The 23364-nt window shown below is 38.1% G+C and overlaps 1 protein-coding gene across 21 annotated transcripts in view; it reads left to right on the top strand.

Annotated features, from left to right (window-relative positions):
• Positions 1-23364, top strand: part of BCAS3 (BCAS3 microtubule associated cell migration factor) — a 487145-nt gene that overhangs the window by 11783 nt on the left and 451998 nt on the right. For all 21 annotated transcript variants that reach the window (XM_071219333.1, XM_053930625.2, XM_024573300.4 and 18 more), the window contains one exon: positions 7997-8103. In XM_071219333.1, the coding sequence (XP_071075434.1) occupies positions 7997-8103 (107 nt within the window). The remainder of the gene's footprint in view (positions 1-7996; positions 8104-23364) is intronic.

Below are 23364 nucleotides of genomic sequence, written 5' to 3'. Positions count from 1 at the left end.
AATTTTTTTTTAAACTACCTCTTATAGCTTGTGTGGACGTAAGAAACATCCAAACCTGTAGAGAACATTTTTTTTTAAGATTTTATTTATTTATTTTTAGAGAGAGTGGAAAGGAGGGAGAAAGAGAGGGAGAGAAACATCAATGTGTGAGAGATACCTTGACTGGCTGCCTCTCACGCATCCCTAACTGGGACCTTGGCCCAAAACCCAGGCATACGCCCCAACTGGGAATCGAACCACAGCCCTTTAGGTTTGCAGGCTGGCATTCAATCCATTGAGCCATACCAGCCAGGGCAAAGCTGTAGAGAATTTTTATAACAGTTTATTTGAGTTAGGGAGTAAGATCTCAAAATCTTCAGAGAATAAGTTCTACAGCTTCTTTAATGCATTTGAAATTAAGGAGGATTACATGAAGGCAGGGACAAGGCAGGGATTGTATTATAGGATATTTAATCTGGCTTTGTGTTCTCTTGAGGGTGGTCACCCTTTAGAAGGAGGGTTCTGGAAAGAGGCATTTCAAACCTAGATGCACAGAAACAATGGACAGGGCTTGCCTAAGGCAAAGACATGCTTTTACTAAAGAAGTTGTATGCCTGGGGTGTGACAGTGACCTGCCCATTTAGGGATTTATGACCAGATCACCCTGTGAGGTTACTTTTCATGGAACCCTTTTTTCATCTATGTTGGGAGAGGTAGTGGCTTGATACTTAAAGTCTTCCACTACTTGTCACTTCTTCCTGAATTCTTGCTTGTCTTGTGTGTGTGATCGAGGAAGAAATAGTGTTCTTTGTAGAATCCAGCATGCTCAGTCTGGATCACCTTCTGGTGGTTGAAGTTGTTGGAGTAGCCAAGGATATAGTGCTAGAATTGGCTCATCTGGTAATGTGCTTATCTTTCTGCTTGATGTGTGGCGGGGGGCAGGGTTAAGGTCAGTTACCTAAAAAGGGGGGAGGCATAGAGTTGGAAAATGTATGGGCTATTTTTCTTTCTCTGGATGGTGGTACAGTAGACTTCCATTATTCTTCTTTTAAATTCTTAATTTTGTAAAAACTTTATATTATCCTTCAGAATTGTTATGGTTTTAAGTAACCCTTATTTGTTGACTTTTCTTAAAATGTATATATCCTTGATCATACCATCATCACTGGTTACTCTGTCCATAACTGACCCTTGTCTCCTTACCGGTTTCTTTTTTCTTATTTCACTTGTAAATATGGACTTTATAGTCCTTCCTCCAGAAACAGGTTGCACCCTTTTATGTTTTTAGCCAATTACAATGTTGGCTAAATATTTATCTTGAAGAGATAATATTTACTCAAGGTGCTGCTGCTCTGCTGTGCTTTTGTCCCCATTTCAACTAATTACTAGACATTTTCACTTAAATGTCCCAAAAGTGCCTCATAGTCTTAGTCCTTTTCCTGTCTATGTCCCCTCATAAGCTGTGCTTCAGCTCCACTTGCCTTTCAGATCATTGAAGGCACAGAACTTTTCATGCCCTGGGATCTTGTACAGGGAGCCTTCTGGCTGAAACATTCTTTTCTGCCTTAATCTTTTTTTCACCTATTAACATCCACTAGAAATGATTGCACAGGTTTTAGACTGGGTATTGGCAGTATTCTTCTGCTATTAATACACACCTGGAATACAGAAGAAGAGGGTTTGGGAGGAAAGATTTAATTTCACTTTACACCTAGATTTTTAAGGTAAGCAGAAAACCCAGTATTCCTTCCTCTTCTTCCCAATTTGCAAACAGTTTTCTAAGGAGGGAGAGTGGAGTAAGTATCAGGGGAGGTTCACAGATAACGTACGACCAGACCAGGTTTTGGAGGGTGGGTGAATTGAAGGAGAACATCGTAGTTGGCCACAAGTGCAACCTGTCTGGAGGAAGGACTGTAACGTCCATATTTACGGGTGAAATAAGAAAAAAGAAACCGGTAAGGAGACAAGAGGATCAGTTATGGACAGAGTAACCAGTGATGATGGTATGATCAAGGATATATACATTTTAAGAAATGTCAACAAATAAGGGTTACTTAATAAAACCATAACAATTCTGAAGGATAATACAAAGTTTTTACAAAGTATAGAATTTTGAAGAAAAATAATGGAAATCTACTGTACTACCATCCAGAGAAAGAAAAATAGCCCAAATGACTAAGCATAGCCTAAATGAACAGAAATGATGCCCTGGCTAGTGTGGCTCAGTGGATTGAGCGCCGGCCTGCAAAGCAAATGTGGCAGGTTTGGTTCCCAGCCAGGGCACATGCCTGGGTGGCAGGCGGGTCCCTAGTAGGGGGCGTGTGAGAGGCAATCACACTCCCTCTGTTTCTCCTTCCCTTCTCTCTCTGGAAATAAATACATACAATCTTCAAAAGAAAAAGAAATGAGATTTTGTTCATATAATGACCCCAGGGGTTTTATATGTGGCCTTTGAGCCTTTCTAGAAGTAACAACCTGTGATCAAAGTGGTAGCTGTCGTAGAAGGATGAGTCAGATCACCTATCAGCAGTTCTTCCATTTCCCTTCAGCTTTGTGTGTAGGATACCTGACTTGTACTTGTCAGGGATAAAGTGAAATTGGTTCCAGCTCTGCATGTAAAACAGTGTTGTTGTGTGTCAGATCAGATGATGTATATACCAAAGGCCACTGAAAATTGTAAAAAACCAAGAAATGTTAGATACAAAGAGGATTAATTGTGCTCTAGGAAAATAAGTTTATAATGAATTTTGCTGGAAATATTATAGAATCATTTGTTATTAAATTGATGTTAGTGAATTTCTATAAAAAGAATTAACATTAAAAATTACTAATTATAAGCTATGTTAAAGATTTTCATCTTATTACTTGGGCAACAGGAAGTCAGAAATGTAGAGGATGGAGGTAAGGAGGTATGTCATTATTTGTGTTTTAAAGCAAGCACTCTGAGCACTCCGTAGTGTGGGTGGGAAGCTATTTTTGCTTTTGGAATAGGGTGGGAAGGGTGGTCTTGTAAGAAGAGTCAGTTTAGGAAGATAGGGATTAGTATAGATTTATTGCTAGGGGGAGGGAAGAAGGTACTTCCTGACCTTACTGTTCACCAAGAGAGGGAACCCCGGAACCCTGGAAGATCGGGATTGGGGAGAAGAATCATTTTTGAGTGGAATTTGCTCTGCTATCAAGACACCCAAAATCCCATTTTGAGGAAGTCACTAGCAGACACTAACTGAAGCAGTGGGATCACCTAGGGGAGGGTATGCTGTGAGAAGACAAGGGAGTTTAGGAATTGTCAAGGTATGAAAGGTCCAAACCTGTAGAAAATATGAGTTTATTTGAGCCAAACTGACAATCCCCGAGAAGCAAAATCTCAATGGACTGAGATATTGCTCTGGAAAATGGCAGTTTTACCACTTATTTTATATGTTAGAATCTCTTTGGTATAATAAATTAGGGAGGAGGTAGAAAGCTAAATGGGGAAGTCTCTGTAATTGGAATAAAAGTAAAAGGGATAGACACTACTTGATTGTTACCAGTTAACATTGGCAGTTAATGAGATAACAAATGATCGGTGGTGTGGTCTCTAGCTCTGGTGGGAGGTTGTGCCCCAGGGCTGATACTCCCAAGGTGTATTATGCAGAGGAAAAGAGACAACCGGCTCAGTTAAGGTAAAGATCCACCTTTGTGAAGGAAGATACTGGCCTAGCACAGGACTACCTGCCATGAAGTTTTAATTTCAGACCATCCTGTGCGGTTAATTTTGGTCTCTGAGTTTGTAAGCCCTCTATGGAGGCCTCCCCTGAGTTTGTCATGTTTAATGTGTAGTCCCTTTTTTGTCCACAGGATTAGCTTAGAAAAATAACTCAAATATTTAAAGACTAGATAGAAAAGGAGGAACCTGCAGAGGGTGACTAGAGAGATAGGAGAAAAATGAGAAGTTTATGCCTGGGAAATGAAGGGAAATTATTTTAAGGAGAAAATGGTGAGCATTGGTCGTAGCTGCTGAGTAGTCTAATCAAATATGCTTGAAAAACATGTTGGATTCAACAATGTCAAAAAACCAAAATTCAGCTGAGTGAATTGCTTGAAGTGACTCATGAATTGGGCAGAATCCCTTCCAGCAACTTGAAGGGCTTGTGCAAAATGGAAGGTTTTTATAGGAAGAAGGGTGGGTAAGGGAGCTATTAACAAAAGATAAGGAAGGATTATTTTGGGGCCAGGCACCTTTTCTTTGGGGAAGAGAGTTAGGGAAGAGTGTTTATTATGCAGATTGCCTCTTTCTATGTGGGGTGGGGCTTGGAGAGGGCCCTTCTGACAGATTACTGGTGCTGGACCATAAAATTCCAATCTGATATGTTTCTGGGAGTGGTTGAAAATGCATTTAAGTCAGGTATTAAGTCCAGCTTTGGTTTCAGGCTGTCAGCATTGAGTGGTGCCATTTTGGGCTGTGGTTTTCTCTTTTAACAGCAACTTGGAGGTTGTTGGTCACTTGGGAGGGGTGTTAGGTGCAACAACCATCCTGAAATATATATTGAGTGAGGGAGAGGTGAAAAATAGATGATAGTTAACTCAATTCAGGAATTTAGTTTTAGGAGAGGAGAATGATGAAGCCAAATAAAAGGAGAGGGGTATTGTCACCTTAACTCATGATGTTTAAAAACCTTATTTATTGTGCAAGTATATCATGGTAAATAGCACAAAAGTATAGATCAGCGAATGAATTTTTACAAATCCAACACCTATGTAACCATCACCTAAGGCAGGGGCATCCAGCCTTTTGGCATCTCTGGGCCACACTGAAAGAAGAGTTGTCTTGGGCCACACGTTAAATACACAAACACTAATGAAATCTGATGAACAAAAAAAGGTGTGTGCATAATTTTTGTGATATCTGACACCACAGATAAGCAAAAAAGTCCTCATATAATAACCCTTATGCAATAGCCCTTTTATTGGATAATCTTTTAAAATCCTCAAGCCAAAATAATATTAGAACAAAAAGAAAGTTACCAAATAAAAGGGAAAACAAATGTAAGAGAAAAAAATTATGCTGCTAATTTTATGTAATATTGTATGCAATAAATTAACTTTAAAGGGGAAAAAAAAATCCTCAAGCTCTGGGTGGTATGGCGCAGTGGATTGAGTGCTGACCTGTGATCCAAAGGGTCACTGGTTTGATTCCCAGTCATGGCACATGCCTGGGTTGTGGGCTCCCCTGGTGGGGAGCGTGCGAGAGGCAACCACACATTGATGTTTCTCTCCCTGTCTCCCTCCTTTCCCCTCTCTCTAGGAATAAATAAATAAAATCTTTAAAAAAAATGAAAAAAAAATTGAGCAGGGCCTAAGTTGGTGATCGCTAATATAGAAAATATACATATCTAAGTAACAAAAGTTAGTATAAAACTTAGTAATAACACTAAGTAATGTTTTAAGTAAATTTATGATGTTGTGTTGGGCCCCATTCATAGCCATCCTGGGCTGTCTGCGGCCTGAGGGCCATGGGTTGGACACCCCTGTCCTAGGGTAAGAAATAGAATATTGCTAACTGCCTAGTGATTTTGAATTGCATCTAGATAGAATTATTCAATATATAGTCTTTTCTGTTTGGCTTATTTTGCTTATTGTGCCTGTGAGGTTCATCCGTGTAATGGCGAATGGTAGTAGTCCATTCTTTTTTCCGTGCTGAATAGTATTCCAGTGTAGCCATATAACACTGTGCCTGTCCATTCTGTTGCTGCACGTTTGGATTGGTTGCAGCTTTTGGCTCTTGTCAAATAATCTTGCTATGAATATTCCCGTGCATGTCTCTTAGTGTATGTGTATGTGCTCATGCGTCTAATGAGTAGGTATAGAGTGGAAGTGCTTGGCCCAAAGGTATGGTATCTTCAACTTCAGTGTGTTGTCAAGCTGTGTTCCAAAGTGGTTGTAGTAATTTACATTCACCAGCAGTGAATAAGCAACCCGTTTGCTCCACATCCTCTCATCATGTGGCTTTTGTCATTATGGTTTTAATTAGCATTTCCTTGATTACAACAAATGAGGTTGAGCCACTTTTCATGTTTATTAATCATTTGACTGTCTTCATGTCTTTTTCATGTCTCTTGCCTAGTTTTCTAATGACTTATCTTTCATATTGGTTTTCAGTTTTTCCGTGGCTGGGTGGGCCCTGTGGGGTTGTGCTCGCTGTGGGTCTCCCGTGTGGCGGCTTGCCTCTCCAGTCTTGTGGTCAGAGTGGCTCGTGATTAACAGAAGTTCTTCATTTGAATGTAAAAGATAGTGCAGTAGAATTTGCCAATCTTTTATGTTAAAGATTTTGTGTGTGTGTGTGTGTCCTGTTAAGAAATCTTTCCCTGTACCGTGATCATGAAAATGCTTTTCTGTATTGTCTTTTATACTTTAATTTTATATATGACATTTATATCTCAAATCTGGTACTGATTGATTTGAAAAATTGTAACAGATAGGAGGCACTTCAGCATCTTTAAATGCTCTTTAGGAACTGAAGATAGAGAGAAGGGATGATTGGGAAAAAAGTCTCCTGAGAAGGTGGCGGAGGATGGAATCCAAAGCATGGATGGAGGGATTTGCTTTAGACAGAAGGGAAGACAACTCTTGGTAACAGGATGGAAGGTGGAGAGGCTGCAATACATTGGTCTTTGGCAACAAGAAGTTTCTAGTTTTCCCTGTGCAGGATGAAACACTATGCTGAGTGAGGAGAGAGCGGGTGGAGTAGGGGCTTGAACAAGGTTTAAGAAAGTCATTGAAGAAATTGTAGAGTAAATTCTAGGAACAGAATAAATTTGTTGTGCTGTTTTGAGAGTCCAGTTGAGGTTTGTGGAGATTGTTTAATTTATAGGGGTACCAATTCTGTCTCACTGATTTTCTGTATCAGTTCTTGGCCTCCATGGAACATACTAGGATAGTGGGTAGTTGGGTTCATCTAGGATTGGGGTTTTGCTATGCAGAGATCCCACACAAAGGGAAAAGAGAATGTAGATTATTGACAGAAGTTACTGAGATGATCGATCTAAGAATGTAAGAAGGGAGGAGAATCTAAGATTAGTCTACAGGGAGAAAGCAAGGGTGTCAGTGAACTGGAGTCTCTTTTTAAAAAAAAGATTTTATTTATTTACCTTTAGAGAGAGGGGAAGGGAAGGAGAGGGAGAGAAACATTGATGTGTAAGAGATACATTGATTGGTTGCCTCTTGAACCTCCACAACTGGGACCTGGCCCACAACCCAGGCACGTCTCCTCGTTGGGGAATCAGACCGGCGACGTTTTGGTTCACAGGCCAGGGCTCAATCCGCTGAGCCACACCAGCCAGGGCTGAACGGGAGTCTTTTTTTTTAAATTCAAATCTTAATAAAGTCAAAGAGTGAATCATAATGGAAGATACAGTTGTGATCTGAGAATAGGATGCTAGAAATAGTCATTTCTTAGGAGCAATAGTTTTGTTCAATAAGAATATCTTACAATACTGATTATATAACTGGTGCTTAATATTAATTGATGTGAGTTGGAAAATTGATTATACAAGTACACATAATTAATTTGTAGGGGACTCTGTGCCCAGTGTCTACAGACATATCAAGATTCAATTCCTTTACATACAGGAACATAAATTTTCCTCCGTTGCTAAATTTACAAATATTAGAAATTCTGGATGATTGTACTTCTCATGGTTATATTTATTTAATTTTGGTACAGTATTTCATTTTCACTTACTATTTACAGATGGTTTTGTTTCTGATATTAATATTCCCTCGTCCTCTAGTGAGAGTTTGATTTTTTAAAATCTTGTGCTGATAATTATAGGAACTTTGTTTAAATGAAAAACTACTATTTGCATGATTTCAACTTCCTGTTCAACTGTCTTTTCAATGATGTCTTCCAAATACTTCTGCACTTACTTTTTTATTGAGAAGCAATTGATACAATTGTAGCACTAATGGCATTAATGAAGTGTGTTGCTTTCTTGACTTTGTGTCTTTCTAATTCGTCTGTTACTTAATTCTAATGTAGATACATCAAGAAATCTGGAATTTCATGAAATACACAGCACTGGAAATGAGCCGCCTTTGCTGATTATGATTGGCTACAGTGATGGAATGCAGGTCTGGAGCATTCCTGTAAGTATGAAGATGATTGATTTCCTACAATATAATACATTCCAGCATGCTAGCTGATTTGAAATCTGGTGATACTTTCCGAAAGGTCTTCTCCATTTATTTCACAGTAGTTGCTAGAGATATTGCTGTGGGTGCACACCATACAAGGCCCAAGGAATAAGGGGCACGTGGGAAATCCGAGCGGCTGTAAATGTTTTGTGAAGTGGGCCAGGAATTGTGGGAATCACTTGACATGCCAGGTCTCAGTTTTTGTCGTGGTAACCCTACTTGAATAGGTATTGTTTCCCCCTCCCCCCAAATTTTACAGATGATTAAATGGGCTTACAGAGGGCTTTCTTTGAATATTAGCAATCATTATAAAAAGTGTTTTGAATTAGTTAAAACATTCACTTCATACAACATTCAGGAGATATACTTGTAAAAGGGTAAAAATCTCCGTCCACTCTTGTTCCCCTTTTCCCCTACCTTGAGGCAACCAGGTTTTCTAGTGTCTTATGTATCCTTATAGCTATAATTTATGCAAAAGTAAACACATAATTATATTTCTCCCACTCCACTCTTTCCTAACAGATGGTAGCATATTAGTTTGTATGTTGCTCTTTTTTACTCATAAAGTCAGTATTTCAAGAGTTGCTTCATTGAAGCTTATAGCTGCATATAATCTATTTGGGGTTCCTTAATTTATGTATCTTTTTCCCTATTGTTGAAAACTACAAATATACTTTTCTAAAAATTAGAAACTATAATGTAATACATGAACTTGAACAAAGGTTATTTTCTATCTGTCTATCTGTGTAGGGTAAATTCCAGTTTTGATAAATGTTTCAAATTGGCAAATATAATCCCAGTTTGCCTTTAAGATCCTACACATTCCTCTTGGGGATGATCAAAAATAAAATGTCCTAAAAGAGGAAGAGGCTTGGTAGAGTCACAGCTCAGTGAAGTATAGTAGGGGTTGCATCCTTTGGCTTGTAGTTATTTATTTACATTCTGGTTTTGGGCCTGGCCTATAAATATGGCATCTCCTCTGTAGATGGGGGGTGGGGTAGTATAGGCAGGGGACTTCTGTGGTTCTTTTGCAGTTGGAGGCTTGGGGCCAATAGGATTTTAATTTGTGCCTTTAGTAAGTGCATTCACCAAACTTCTTTGAAGCGCCTTGTGTGTGTGTGTTACAGCTGGAATCCCTCCCCGCCCCCCACCTTTTTTACATTGTTGTTCTTTACATTGTTGTTACATTACTTAAAATATTTATGACCAAACACATACTGCTGGAAATTTAATGGAAATCAGGATATTTTTGAGTGCAGGATTTTGGCTTCAGTGGTGTAAGGATTTAAGTGACCAGCATGCTGGGCTTCATAATTCTTTAACATTTGAAGTAAAATATTATTTTTTCTTTGATCAGTCACTTGTGATGAATTTTAGTCTTCCATTTGATCATGTAATTATGTATCATATTATTAAGTATGTAATACTTAGCATTTGGGGTTTTGTATTTCTAGTTTTTAAAGATTGGCTTTATTTTGCAAAGGTAGAAGATTCCTGCTGATATGGCATGGAATTAGTGTCCTCTTTCTTTAGCCTTTTGGAATGTGCAGTTGACATTTTTCAAGGCCCTGAAATATTCTTTGTAATTTAAGTACTATGCCAAAAGCGTGGATAAAGGACTTGAAATCTAGCAGTGGTTTTTACATTTTTTTTTTCTTCCTACCAAGAGAACTATTTCTATGTTGTGATCAGAGGAAAGGAGTTTGTAAACATAACTTTTTCTTATTAAGAGAGACTACATTTTGATTCATTACACTATTTGTTGACAGACTTCAAGGCAAAGAGGAAGCTCAAGCTTTAACAAGAAGGTTGAACCTTGTGTGCTTAGGAGTGTTGACTGGATCGAGCACATTCCTTTGGTGGTACTCAGGCTACCCACTTGTGTTGGTTATAATTAGAGACATCGCTTTTAATAGTTGCAGAGGTAACTTGTATTCAGCTATGAGTAACTTAAAGGTTTTCTGAGTAATGTAAATCACTTTTTAAAAATTTATTGATTTTAGAGAGAGGAAGGGAGGGAGAAAGGGCGTGAAGAGAAGGGAGGGAGAGAGGGAGAGGGGGAGAGAGAGAGAGAGAGAGAGAGAGAGAGAGATTGAGATTTGTTGTTCCACTTATTTATGCATTCATTCGTAACCAGAGAGTGAACCCACAATCTTGGCGTATCAGGACGGCTCTCTGACCAACTGAGCTACCCAGCCAGGGCCTAAATGATTTCTTTAAAGTAGTTCTTATGCCCAGATTGTATTTTGTGAGACTTGCATAATCTTTTCTTCATGGATACTGCAGTAGTATAGCCCTGTGAGGACTGTTTCAAAAATTAGGTTGTACTGTTGGAAAACAAACTCTTTCCGTTGCATCGACTGAGCTCTTACTGTGTTCAGAGAGCTTTATATATACATTATCTCATCTACTGTACACTGTGAGGCAGAAGTTGCCCTGTTTTACAGGTGGTAAGGTCACACAGCTTGTAAGAGGTAGAACTGGAATTCAAACTCGATTCGGTCTGACTTCACATTCGGAGTCCCTGATCTAAGAGCTGTGCTTCATTACTTCCCAGATGTGGTCGCAGAAGACGTGTCATGTAGGTAGTAAGACAGTTTTAGTTTTCACTGGAGAAGGTTATGATGTCCCTTCAAAGATGCATCTTTTATAGGCTACTGTGACTGTTACCCATTACTTTAATCAATCCCTTCTGAAACTTGTTTATCACTAGTCAGTTATTCAGTAAGCATTTAAGTGTTCCCATGTGCCAGACAGTGGGGAGCCAATGTTGGTCAACCTAGAAGTGATCCTGGCTCTTAGGGATCTTTGCAGACCATAAATCCTATTTGCTTTCTTTAAATTTAATTTAATTTATTGGGGTGATACTGTTTAATAGAATTATATAGGTTTCAGGTATACAATTCTGTAAGACATCATCTGTATTGGGTTGGCCAAAAAGTTTTAGTTTTTTTTCCATAAAATAAAAGATAACGTTTTTCATTTTCACCAATGAATTTATTGATTTGGATATTTTGAGTATGTCGGTATCTCCTGTGTGGTATAACATTGATTGTTCTCAATTAAAGTCTCGATTTGATCACTATAAATTTCAATTGGTCTGCTCAACTGTGGAGCATCATCCGGTGAGAAATCTCCAGCACGAAACTTCACAAACTACTTTTGATACGTTCAGTCAGTCCCAGCACCTTCTCCATACACCACACAAATCTTTTTTCTGTGTTTCAGTTGCATTTTTACCTTTCTTGAAATAATAAAGCATAATATACTGAAAATGTTGCTTATTTGCTTTCATCTTCAGTATTAAAATGGCTGCGGAAAAGTTCAGCAATTTTGATGTTTTTTTTAAAAGGTTTTATTTATTTATTTTTAGAGAGGGGAAGGGAAGGAGAAAGAGAGGGAGAGAAACATCAGTGTGTGGTTGCCTTTTGCGCATCCCCTACTGGGAACCTGGCCTGCAAGTGAGGCATGTGCCCTGACTGGGAATCGAACCAGTGACCCCTTGGTTCGCAGGCCAGCTCTCAGTCCACTGAGCCACACCAGCCAGGACTGGTAAGTTTTTTTTTTAAATCTACACTGGTATGACTGCTGTCACAATACAGTCTAAAAATATTGTTTCAAATGAAGTTAAAGACAACTAAGTACTACTAGAGCCACCTTATGGAAAAGATCAAACGGACTTTTGGCCAACCCAATATATTGTATATTGTGTTGTGTGTTCAACACCCCAAGTCAGGTCTCAGTACAGTACTACTTATCCCCCCCCTTTACCCTCTGCCACCTCTTCCACCCCCCCTTCCCCTCTGGCAGACATCATACTATTGTTTGTGTCTGTGAGGTTTTGTGTTTTTGTTTTTGTTTTTTTTTGCTTCATCCCATCACGTTTTTCATCCAGCCCTGCTGACAGCTGTCAGTCTGTTCTCTGTATCTACGAGTCTGTTTCTATTTTGTTTGTGAGATTATTTTGTTCATTAGAGTCCACATATAAGTGAAATCATGTGATGCTTGTCTTTCTCTTGCTGGTTTACTTTACTTATCATAACACTCTCCAGGTCCATCCTTGCTGTCATGAAAGGTAAGAGTTCCTTCTTTTTAAAGCTGAGTAGTATTCCATTGTGTAAATGTCTTACAGGTTTTTTATCCACCCATCTGCTGATGGGCAGTTGGGCTGCTTCCAAATCTTGGGTATTATAAATAACACTGTAATGAACATGGGGGCGAATGTATTTTTTCAAATTAGTGTTTTGGGTTTCTTTGGATATATTCCCTGAAGTGAAATTGCTGGGTTATAAGGCAGGTCCATTTTTAGTTTTTTGAGGCAACTCCATGCTGCTTTCCATGGTGGCTGTACCAATCTGCATTTCCACCTTGAGGGTTCCCCTTTCTTCAAATTCCTGGCAACACTTGTTTGATGATTTATTGATGATAGCCATTCTGACAGGTTTCTGTATGTTTGTTTTTATGCCAGTACTATGCTGTTTCTTTATTATTTTATTTTTATTTATTTAAAACTTTTTTAACCTCACCAGAGGACATTTGTATCAGAGAGGGGGAGGGAGAGAAGGGAAGGGGGGGAGAGAGAGAGGAGAGAAACATCAATATGAGAAACACTGGTTGGTTAGAGAGAGAGAAAGAGAGAGAGGGGGAGAGAGGGAAACATCAACTGGTTGTCTCGTATGCATCCTGACCTGGAGTCGAACCCGCAACCTTTTGGTAGGATGACACTGCAGCCAACTAAGCCATACTGATCAGGGTAATACCATGCTGTTTTGATTACTATGGCCTTGTAGTATAGTTTGATATCAGATAGTGTGAATTCCTCCAGCTTTTGAGTAACTGTAGGTAAAGGGAGCGTTAATCTGCCCATATCATAGCACAGTTTTGCTTTAATTTTGTGCACGATTCTCCTTTCTGTAGATTTTATATAACTGTCCCACTTGTGAGTCTCAGGTTAAGAAAACAAACATATATTGGTTAAACATTTAAAAAATTGTCTATGTAAGAAGTGCACAAATATGAACGAAGCTTAGGTGGCACCCAGGAATATAGTTCAGTAGAGTTAGCTCAGAAGCAAAACTGGGCAGAAGTATTTTCTCTACTTCCCAGTCCCTACCACTTTATATATGAGATGGCTCCAGGAAACTCCCAAACTGTCAGGCCCCTGGTTTCAACACATCTGCTGTAACATAAGAAATAATGACTGTTTGTTGTGCTGACGGTCCGGATGAACAGGCCCTGTTCCCACTCATGCCTAATGTTGTCATTGCTCCTTTTGGTAATGTAAATATAGACTCTTGTTTATAATCCATAATTAAAAAAAATACAAACTTACATATGTACATGGACTAAAACCCCAAAATGTTTATGGGGATCATATGAAAAAAATGGCAGCTCTGTAGTATTTTCTTAATTCCATCATTTCTATTAGATGTTACCTTATTATGTGTTTTAGTTATTTAAAATTATCATACTTACATTTTCAATTTTTTTCTCCCAGTATTACACATAGATTGACCTGTTGCCATGAACAGTGAAGACCTAAAAGGTGTTCATTTATTCAACACATGTCTGGGATAAAATTATGTTTTGAGCAAAATAGACATGATTTTGATCCAATAGAACTAATAAGAGAGGTGGATTTAAGTAAAAACAAATAATGTACAATTTAAATTGTAATGGGAAGAAAATAGAATGATGAAGTATTATAATAAGGAATTGGCAGAGAAGTTAATTAAGATTTAGGCAGGGAAAGATGGAACAGCACAAAGTAAAGTCAGAGGCTATGAGGTAGAAATGTACTTTTCCCTATAGTTGGACTTTGATTTAGATTTCTTAAGTTTTTTCTTCTTAAAGAATATTGAGATAAATATCTTTATGATCATATAATTTGGAGAGATCAGTAAAAGTAGATCTAGTAGGGTTCTTTTTTTAAAATATATTTTATTGATTATGCTATTACAGTTGTCCCATCCCCCCCTCCCTTTCACTCCACTCCATCCTGCACACCCCCTCCCTCTCACATTCCTCCCCTATAGTTCATGTCCATGGGTCATACGGATAAGTTCTTTGGATTGTACATTTCCTACACTACTCTTACCCTCCCCCTGTCTATTTTCCACCTATCATCTATGCTACTTATTCTCTGTACCTTTCCCCCCTCTCTCCCCCTCCCACCCCTATTGATAACCCTCCATGTGATCTCCATCTCTATGGTTCTGTTCCTGTTCTAGTTGTTTGCCTAGTTTGCTCTTGTTTCTGTTTTAGGTGTGGTTGTTAATAACTGGGAGTTTGCTGTCATTTTACTGTTCATATTTTTTATCTTCTTTTTCTTAGATAAATCCCTTTAACATTTCATATAATAAGGGCTTGGTGATGATGAACTCCTTTAACGTGACCTTATCTGAGAGGCATTTTATCTGCCCTTTCATTCTAAATGATATCTTTGCTGGATAGAGTAATCTTAGATGTAGGTCCTTGCCTTTCATGACTTGGAATACTTCTTTCCTGCCCCTTCTTGCCTGCAAAGTTTCTTTTAAGAAAGCAGCTGACAGTCCTATGGGAACTCCTTTGTAGGTAACTGTACCCTTGTCTCTTGTGGCTTTTAAGATTCTCTCCTTATCTTTAATCTTGGCTAATGTAATTATGATGTGTCTTGGTGTGTTCCTCCTTGGGTCCAGCTTCTTTGGTAGTCTCTGAGCTTCCTGGACTTCCTGGAAGTCTATTTCCTTTGCCAGATTGGGGAAGTACTCCTTCGTTATTTGTTCAAATAAGTTTTCAATTTGTTGCTCTTCCTCTTCTCCTTCTGGTACCCCTATGATGAGGATGTTGGAATGTTTCAAGATGTCCTGAAGGTTCTTAAGCCTCTCCTCATTTTTTAAAATTCTTGTTTCTTTGTTCTTTTCTGTTTGGATGTTTCTTTCTTCTTTCTGGTCCACACTATTGATTTGAGTTCCCGTTTCCTTCCCATCACTATTGGTTCCCTGTACATTTTCCTTTGTTTCTCTTAGCATAGCCTTCATTTTTTCATCTAATTTGTGACCAAATTCAACCAATTCTGTGAGCATCCTGATTACCAGTGTTTTGAACTGTGCATCTGACAGGTTGGCTATCTCTTCCTCGCTTAGTTGTATTATTTCTGGAGCTTTGATCTGTTCTTTCATTTGGGCCATTTTTTTGTCTTGGCGCGCCTGTTGTGTAAAGGGGCGGAGCCTTAGGTGTTCACTGGGCAGGGTAATGCTGGTCGCTGCACTGTGATGCTGTAATGGGGGAGGGTCCGAGAGGGAGCAATGGCGCTTGCTCCACTCTCTGCTGGTTTTCAGTCACTCCCTCTGCTACCTACAATCAAACTGGGGCCTTTTAGTGCTGCTTCCCGAGTGGGTGGATTTGTGTACGTTCTAGGACCCTGTGGGTCTCTCCAACGAACTCTCTTGTGAGGTTGGGAGTCTCTCCCTGCCGCCTCAACCCCCACAGCTGTTTTCAACCAGTGGTTTGAGGCTTTATTTCCCCACGCTGGGACTCTGGGTTGCACGGTCTGTCACCTGATCCACCAGCTGCTGCCTCACTCTATAATCCGCCACCTCGCTGGGTCCGCCAGCCGCCACCCGCCACCTTGCCCCGAGTCCTCTCCGCCCAGCTCCCCTTCTCCGCCCCTCCCACCGGTCTGGATGAATGTTTCTTCTTTATTTCCTTGGTTGTCGGACTTTCATACAGTTCAATTTTCTGGCAGTTCTGGTTGTTTTTTGTGTTTAAATTGCTGTTGCCCTTCTTTTGGTTGTGTGAGGAGGCACAGTGTGTCTACCTTCGCCTCCATCTTGGCCAGAAGTCTCGGGTTCTTGATAGAATTGTCAAAATTGCATTCTTATAAAAGCTGTGCTGTTTATACTTAGCATGTTCCTTTGTTAATTGATTCACGAAGCAAAGATTTATTGTCTTTTACATGTCAGGGCCTATTCAAGGTACTGGGCAAACAACAGTGAACAAAAGAAAATCATTCTTTTTGCGGAATTGCCATTCCAGATAGGTGGGGTGGAGGGCAGTGAAGATGATCAACAAGCATGTACTGTGCTGGGTGGTGATCAGCATTACGGTGGGTGGTTGGTAGTGCTGTGTTACACAGGGTGGTCTGGGAAAACTTCTTCCAAGAGCCCTATGAGCAGAAGTGTGGGAGTGATCCTTACGTGTATTCGTGGGAGGAGCATTCAGTGCCAGTACTCTACAATAGGACTATGTTTTCTGTATTCAAGAACAGCGAGGAGGCAGTGCAGCTAGAGCTGAGTGGGCAAGGTTAAGAATGTTAGGAGGTGATATCTGAGAGATGGTAGTGGGCTAGAACTCTGTTAACCATTATAAGGACTTCAGAAATTTTGAATATAGAGCAAAGTTGAAACAATTTTATATTGAAAACATATACCCACTACCTAGATTGTACCATTAAAATTTTAACTGTACTTGCTTTACCTCATATCCATCTATACATTTTATTTTATTTATTGGTTTTAGAGAGAGAGAAAGAGAAAGAAACATCAATTTCTTGTTTCACTTATTTATGTACCCATTGGTGAATTACTGTTTGTGTGCCCTGACTGGGGATCCAACCTGCAACCTTGGCATATCAGGGTGATGTTCTGACCAAATGAGCTACCTGGCCAGGGCCTCCATCTATCATTTTATTTGACACATTTCAAAGTAAATTGCAAACATCAGCATACTTTTCCTTAACTACTTTTGTGTGCAGGCTATTAACTGGAATTCATATTTGTTAATTTTTATTAAGTAAAATTTATACACAAATACACAAATCTTAATATGTAAGTGTCCTAAGCTTTGACAAGGGCATTCACCTAAGTAACACCAATCTCTGTCGGGAAATTTCCCTCATGCATATTCCCATTTAAGTTTTCCTTCACTCCAATATAGAAGCAAACTATTCTCATTGTTTCCTACTATCCATTAGTTTCCCCTGTTTAAGAACTTCCTGTACTAATACACAGTGGGCATTCTTTTTATATAAAGCTTCTTCCACTCAGCATAATGTTTATGAGAAGCACCCATCTAGTTTGTTTCCTTTTATTGCTGAATCCTGTTCCAAGGTATGCATGTAACATAGTTTATCCCTTCTCTTAGTGATGGGTGGCTGGGGCTTTTATAGCTTTTGCCTATTTTGAATAAAGCTGCTGTGAAGATTTTTCTTAAAGTTATTTTTTTTTGTAAACATGCGTGTTCATTTCTCTTAGATAAATACCTACACGTGGACCTGCTGCTTCATTTGTGTAGCAATGTCATTAGTTTTATAACAAACTTCCAAACCTTTTTTTCCCAAGTAGTTGTGCTGTTTTATATTTCCCCCAAATAATGTGTAAGTGGTTCCTCATCCTTGCCAATGGGAAGTTGCTCATCTTTTTAATTTTAGCCATTCGAAAGGGTGATACCTTGTGGTTTTAATTAGTATTTCTCTGATGACTAATAAGATTGAGCATTTTTTCATGTATTTGTTGGCCATTTGCAGATCTTGTAGGCATTTTCTGTATGATTTTTTTTGACTTAAAAAATTGAGTTGTGGAAGCCTTTTGGAGGACTTCGAACAGAGGTAGACAGCAATAGCTCTTGTAAAGAAATAGGAAAGATATGATAAGGAGCAGGTTTGGGTGGAAAGATGAGTTTGGTTTTAAATTTGTGGACTATAAATTGGTGCTGGTCAGTGAAATGTCTATTCCTGGACAAGGTATGTACAGAATATGAGAGTATCTTTTAGAAACCTACCGAGATTTGCCAGTTGCACATCACCCAAACGTGTTTATAGTTTACAGAAGTATCTGTTTGTGTCAGAATGTAAATTTAAAAAACAGTTGGGTTGACAAGCACTATCAGCAGGGGATCCAGTTGGACGAGGCCCATGAGTGCTTATGACGATGAGTATGATTTAGACATTGTGTAGTCAGTCATGTGTTGTTCATTTAACACAGATAACATCTCTGGGATCATTAATGCTCATTTTAGTGGTGGTATTCTCTCCATGGACATGGAATGAGCTGTAAAAATTACAAGGAGGACATTTGAGGTGCTTGATGAGGAGTTGTATATACTAATCTTTCAGTCAGTATGAACTCATTAAAAATGTTTGAGTAACAGAGATACATTCCCAAATCCATATTTGATAAAGATAGATTTTGCAGTAGCAGAAGCATGAATAGAGAACAGGGCAAAAAGAAAAGGTTATGAGGCTAGTCTCTTCCAGCGTTGTCTAAATGTGAACTGTTGAGAGGCTGAACTTACTTTGTTGTTATGGTATTTTATTCCTTAAAACAGTAATATTGTATCCTTTCTTTCTATTTTTAAGTTACTAATGGTACTAAGTAAAATAAAGTTGTAACATAACAATTATATAAGGCAACAATTACACTGTATCGTAAGTAATAAAGTGTTCTCACTTAAAATTTTCGGTGGGCAAGAAACCCAAGATAGTACCTTGTAAGTCATGATATTTTCTATACCTTTTTTTTGTTGTGTTTAAATGGCTGCTTAGTTTTCTGGTCATCCTTGGACATGCTTAATATATTAAAAACCTTGAAAATGTATTCATTACAGCACCTAGAAGATAGTAATTGTGTTGAATGAAACAGTTATTTATTGTAGGTTCAGTAAGTTAACACTTGAGTTTTCATAGAACTTTGAATGTATTTCAAAGATGTAACACTAGGTGTCGCTAACACACTGAGCTAAGACAAGTGCAGCTGTTTCCTTGAAAAGAAACATTTGCCCTAAAGCTTTTTAGTGCAGCTTTCTACACTAACAGCTTTAGAGAAAACATGCAAAGGCATATTTGAGGTAAATACCAATTAGTTTATTATTTATTAAAGTTGGGTGCCAATAGACATTGCCACGTCAAGATTGCTAGCCAGGAAACAATTTTTATGGGTTTCATTTGGGAGCAATATAAAGTCATTCATTTGGGTAGCTGGCAAGCTGAAAAAGTTTGAATATGAACCCAAGTGAAAAAGCTGCCTTTGTTGAGAGTTGGGCCTTATTTTGTTTGGTCCAGCTTCTTCTTATTGGAATAGAAGCAATGGATGGTTTTTTAGTCATCTGCAGTGGAAAAGGATTTAAAAGCAGAAATGCAGATAATATTGAAATAACTTCAGGAATTCATCCATATTTGTGGAGGAACATATTTTTTTCTAAAGTATTTTTCTAAGGTGTCACTTTAGAGAAGTCTTGCATCTAAAGGTAAATCTTAACTTATGTTTTAATAGTGTTGTTAGGTGACTTGTTGATTTAGTATAGGCAATCTGCTTTAAGTGAGTTTGCAATTTATTGTAAATTGGAATCTTTCCTGTTTGAAATATTTTTGATGTTTTTCTGCTCTAAAGCAAATACTCTTTGGACACAAGCTGATTTATGAGTCTGTGGAAGGAGCAGTTGCTTTTTGTTATGAAATCTATTGGATATAATGAGTATAAAAAGTTCGCAGATATTAAGCACACAGATTGTATAAATTTGTATAACCATCTATATTCATCACTCAGCCCAAGATATAGAATGTTTCCTGCCACTCAGGAGAATTCCTCATGCCACTTCCCTGTCCGTACTGTCCTCCTTCTACCTCTAAGTAATCACTCTTCTGACTTCTGTCACCAGAGATGATGTTTTCTATTCTTGAATATCATAAGGAAAATGTGGTTGTAGATAATACAGTGTGTATTCTTTTGTGTCTGGCTTCTTTCTCTTGACAGTATGGCTATGAAATTCTTTCATGTTATTGTAACTATAATTTGTTATTTTTTCTCTGTAGTATTTTATTGTGAATTCAACACATTAAAAAAAAAATCCATTATCCCTGACTGGTGTGGCTCAGTGGATTGAGTGCTGGCCTGCAAACCATAGGGTTGCTGGTTTGATTCTCAGTCAGGGCACATGCCTGGGTTGTGTGCTGGGTCCCCAGTTGGGGGCATGTGAGAGGCAACTACACACTGACGTTTCCCTCCCTTTTTCTCCCTCTCTTCCCCTCTCTTTTAAAAGTAAATAAATAAAATCTTTAAAAAAGCTTATTAAAAATCCATTATATAAGTAATAGAAAATTTTTATTGTTTCCAGTTTTTGAGTATGATGAATAAAGCTGTTGTGAACATTCTTGTATATTTCTTGGTGGACATATACACCCCTTTCTCTTGGATATAGACCAAGGAGTGGATTTGCTGTGTCATAGTAGCGTGTGGTGTATGTTTAATTTTAGTATGTGTTGTCAAACAGTTTTCCAAAGTGGTTTCAATTTGCTCCACATTCTCAGTTTTTTGGTATTGTCAGTCTTAAATTTTAATCTTTCTTCTGGGTATATGTTTGTATCGCATGGTGGAATTTTAATTTTGCAATAATTTCAAACCTCCTGAATGTTTTATAACTAGATAAGGAACTCCTGTTACTCATTAGTTAGATTTATTAATTATGGAGATTTTGCCTCATTTGCTTTATCATTCTCTCAGTTCATTTGTGCAGCTTTTTTTCTGAACCATTTACAAGTTGGAGAAATTATGTTCCCCTTTTCCATAAATAATTCAGTATATATTTCCTAAGAATAAGCATATTATACAACCATAACATTATCAAAACCAGGGCATTTAAATTTGAAATAATACTATTGTGTAATCCACAGTCCATTTTCTGATTTCATCATTTGTCCTAATAGTTTCCTTTATAGGAATTCTTATATTTTTACTTCCTTAATGTCTTTTGATGAAATAAATCAGGTTCAGATTTTAAGTGTTTTATTCTATTGTTAATGCTTTGTGTATCCTTTTTACTCCAAGGCTATGAAGATATTCCCCCAAGTTTTTTGTTAGAAGGTTGTTATTACCTTTAGGTTTATGATCCATTTGAAATAGTTCTTTTTTGTGTATGGTATGGGATAGGAGTCATGACTTTTTTAATTAAAAAATTAATAAAAAATGATACCTGATTCACCATCATTTTCTGAAATGACCATTTTCCCCACTTAACTGCAATAACAACTTATATGTGCAGGTAGTATTTGCTGTGTCTGTTTTTGCTCTTTTTTATTTTTGAATTTATTTTTAAAATATTTTGAAACAATTATAAGCTCATGGGAAGTTGCAGAATATTATTTAGAGTCATGTGTACCCTTCACCCAGTTTCCCCAAAGGTGACAATTATAGAAACTGCAGTACAGTATCAAAACCAGGAAATGGACATTTACATTGATTTGAAAAAAATTTGTAGTTTGTTTTTTTCCAGTTTTATTAATTTTTAACACCCCAAATTTATTATAGTTTTGCCTGTGTTGAACTTTATCTATATGGACTCACAGAATATGAATCCAGCCAGGTTTTCATGTGTAGACACCATGATGAGTCTTGAGGCTGAGTCCCATTTAAAAAAAAATTGGCCACATATACATTAATAATCTTCAGCTCTGGCCTGGGGAGCATTTACAGCCGGAGTGTGCACAGATCACATGGTTCTTCTTTTGCTTATTACACCTTTGCTATCTCTCCTTCCCCTTACTGTGTATCTTTCTGGCTTTTAAAGGGTATTGGCCAGCTTGATATGAGTGATCAAGAAATGATAAATTACAAAATAATTATTTTAAGGGCTTAATACTATTTTAAACAGGAAATTATCAAAACCTATATTATATGGCACACGAATATGCAAAAACATTGTAGCACAAGTGGCCTCCTTACCTGTGCCCTCTGTGTACCACATACTTGAAGCAACTCCCTTACTTGTGACTAGGAAAAAAATGCCTTCAGACATTGCCAAATATCCTTTGACCGACAGCCTCCTCAGGTTGAGATCCACTGCTCTAGAGAGAATTCTGGTAGAAACTACTGAGATAGATATGTATAATTTGATAGGAGAAGGTGTTTTGTGTAATTAAGATTATCAGAGATTTACTGTGAATGTATATATACTTTAGTAAGTGTTGCTTTTAAATGGGACTGAAATATCTTCATTATTTCTAAATATTAAAATTAAAGTGCTATGTATTTTAAACCTATTTTTTTCAATATTTAATCGAGTTTATTGTCAGTGATCAGTTGTCTCATTCTCCTGAGAAGAGTGACTTAATAGGAAATAGTAGTTCTCAGGAGACTTTTAAAAGAAATTGAACTAGTATTTCTATTTTCTAAATTGTGCTCACATTCATTTTAATGGTTAAGGTTTGGACCAACCACCAAGTGAATTAAATGAAGAATTTCTGATTTTCTGTTTTTTGATTCACTGTGCCTGTGCATTCCAGTACTTTCTGGGAATCTCGACTTTACATGAGCAGGTGGGAGGATTCTTTTGTACCTCCCTCGAATTGTGATCATGTCTTTTTAAAATATATATTTTTATTTATTTATTTTTAGACAGAGGGGAAGGGAGGGAGAGAAACATCAATGTGTGGTTGCCTCTCAAGTGCCCCCTACTGGGGACCTGGCCTGCAACCCAGGCATGTGCCCTGACTAGGAATTGAACTTGCGACCCTGTGGTTCACAGGCTGGAACTCAATCCATTGAGCTATACCAGCCAGGGTGTGACTATGTCTTAATGGTCTTTGTATCTCTGGTGCAAACCACATTGGCTGGCAGTTAGTAGGATATATGTATATGCATATGTATGTTTATATATACATTACATATATGTGTATCTGTACATATGTACAATCTTAATACATTTGAGATTTCAACCTTTTGTTGGATATTTTAGTCTAAATGTTCTAGAGACTCAATTTCAGAAATACCCAACTAAGGTTCGTAATCTCTTGCTGTTTGCTGTCATTCCATCCCATGTGTAATCTATACCTCCCCTAAATCTCTATTTTCATTAATTAATAGCACCATAATTTTTCCATTCAGCAACACTGAAACTTTTGGGTCTATGTCAACTGTTAGGAGATACAAATGTAACTTAAGACCTTGAGGAGATTGCTTTCTAGCTGTGTAAAATGTCACTACTTAATTGCAGGCTTGTGTCAGTGCTTTTCAAATGGAAGTGATTTTGCCCCCAAGGAGACATTTGGCTAGTTTGCAGACATTTTTTGTTGTCACAATCCGGAGTTGCTACTGGCGTCTAGTGGGTAAAAGACTGGGATGCTGCTAAACATCCTGCGACGTGCAGGACAACCTCTCGCAACAAAGACTCGTGCAGCCCAACAGGCCATAGTGCTGAGGTTGGGAAAGTCGCCTACGAGACCAGCCGTCTGATGGAGTATGA

This window comes from Desmodus rotundus, chromosome 9 (genome assembly GCF_022682495.2).
Source record: "Desmodus rotundus isolate HL8 chromosome 9, HLdesRot8A.1, whole genome shotgun sequence".
Taxonomy (NCBI): domain Eukaryota; kingdom Metazoa; phylum Chordata; class Mammalia; order Chiroptera; family Phyllostomidae; genus Desmodus; species Desmodus rotundus.
The sequence above is the reverse complement of the archived record's forward strand: the minus strand, read 5'-3'. Positions and strand labels throughout refer to the sequence as shown.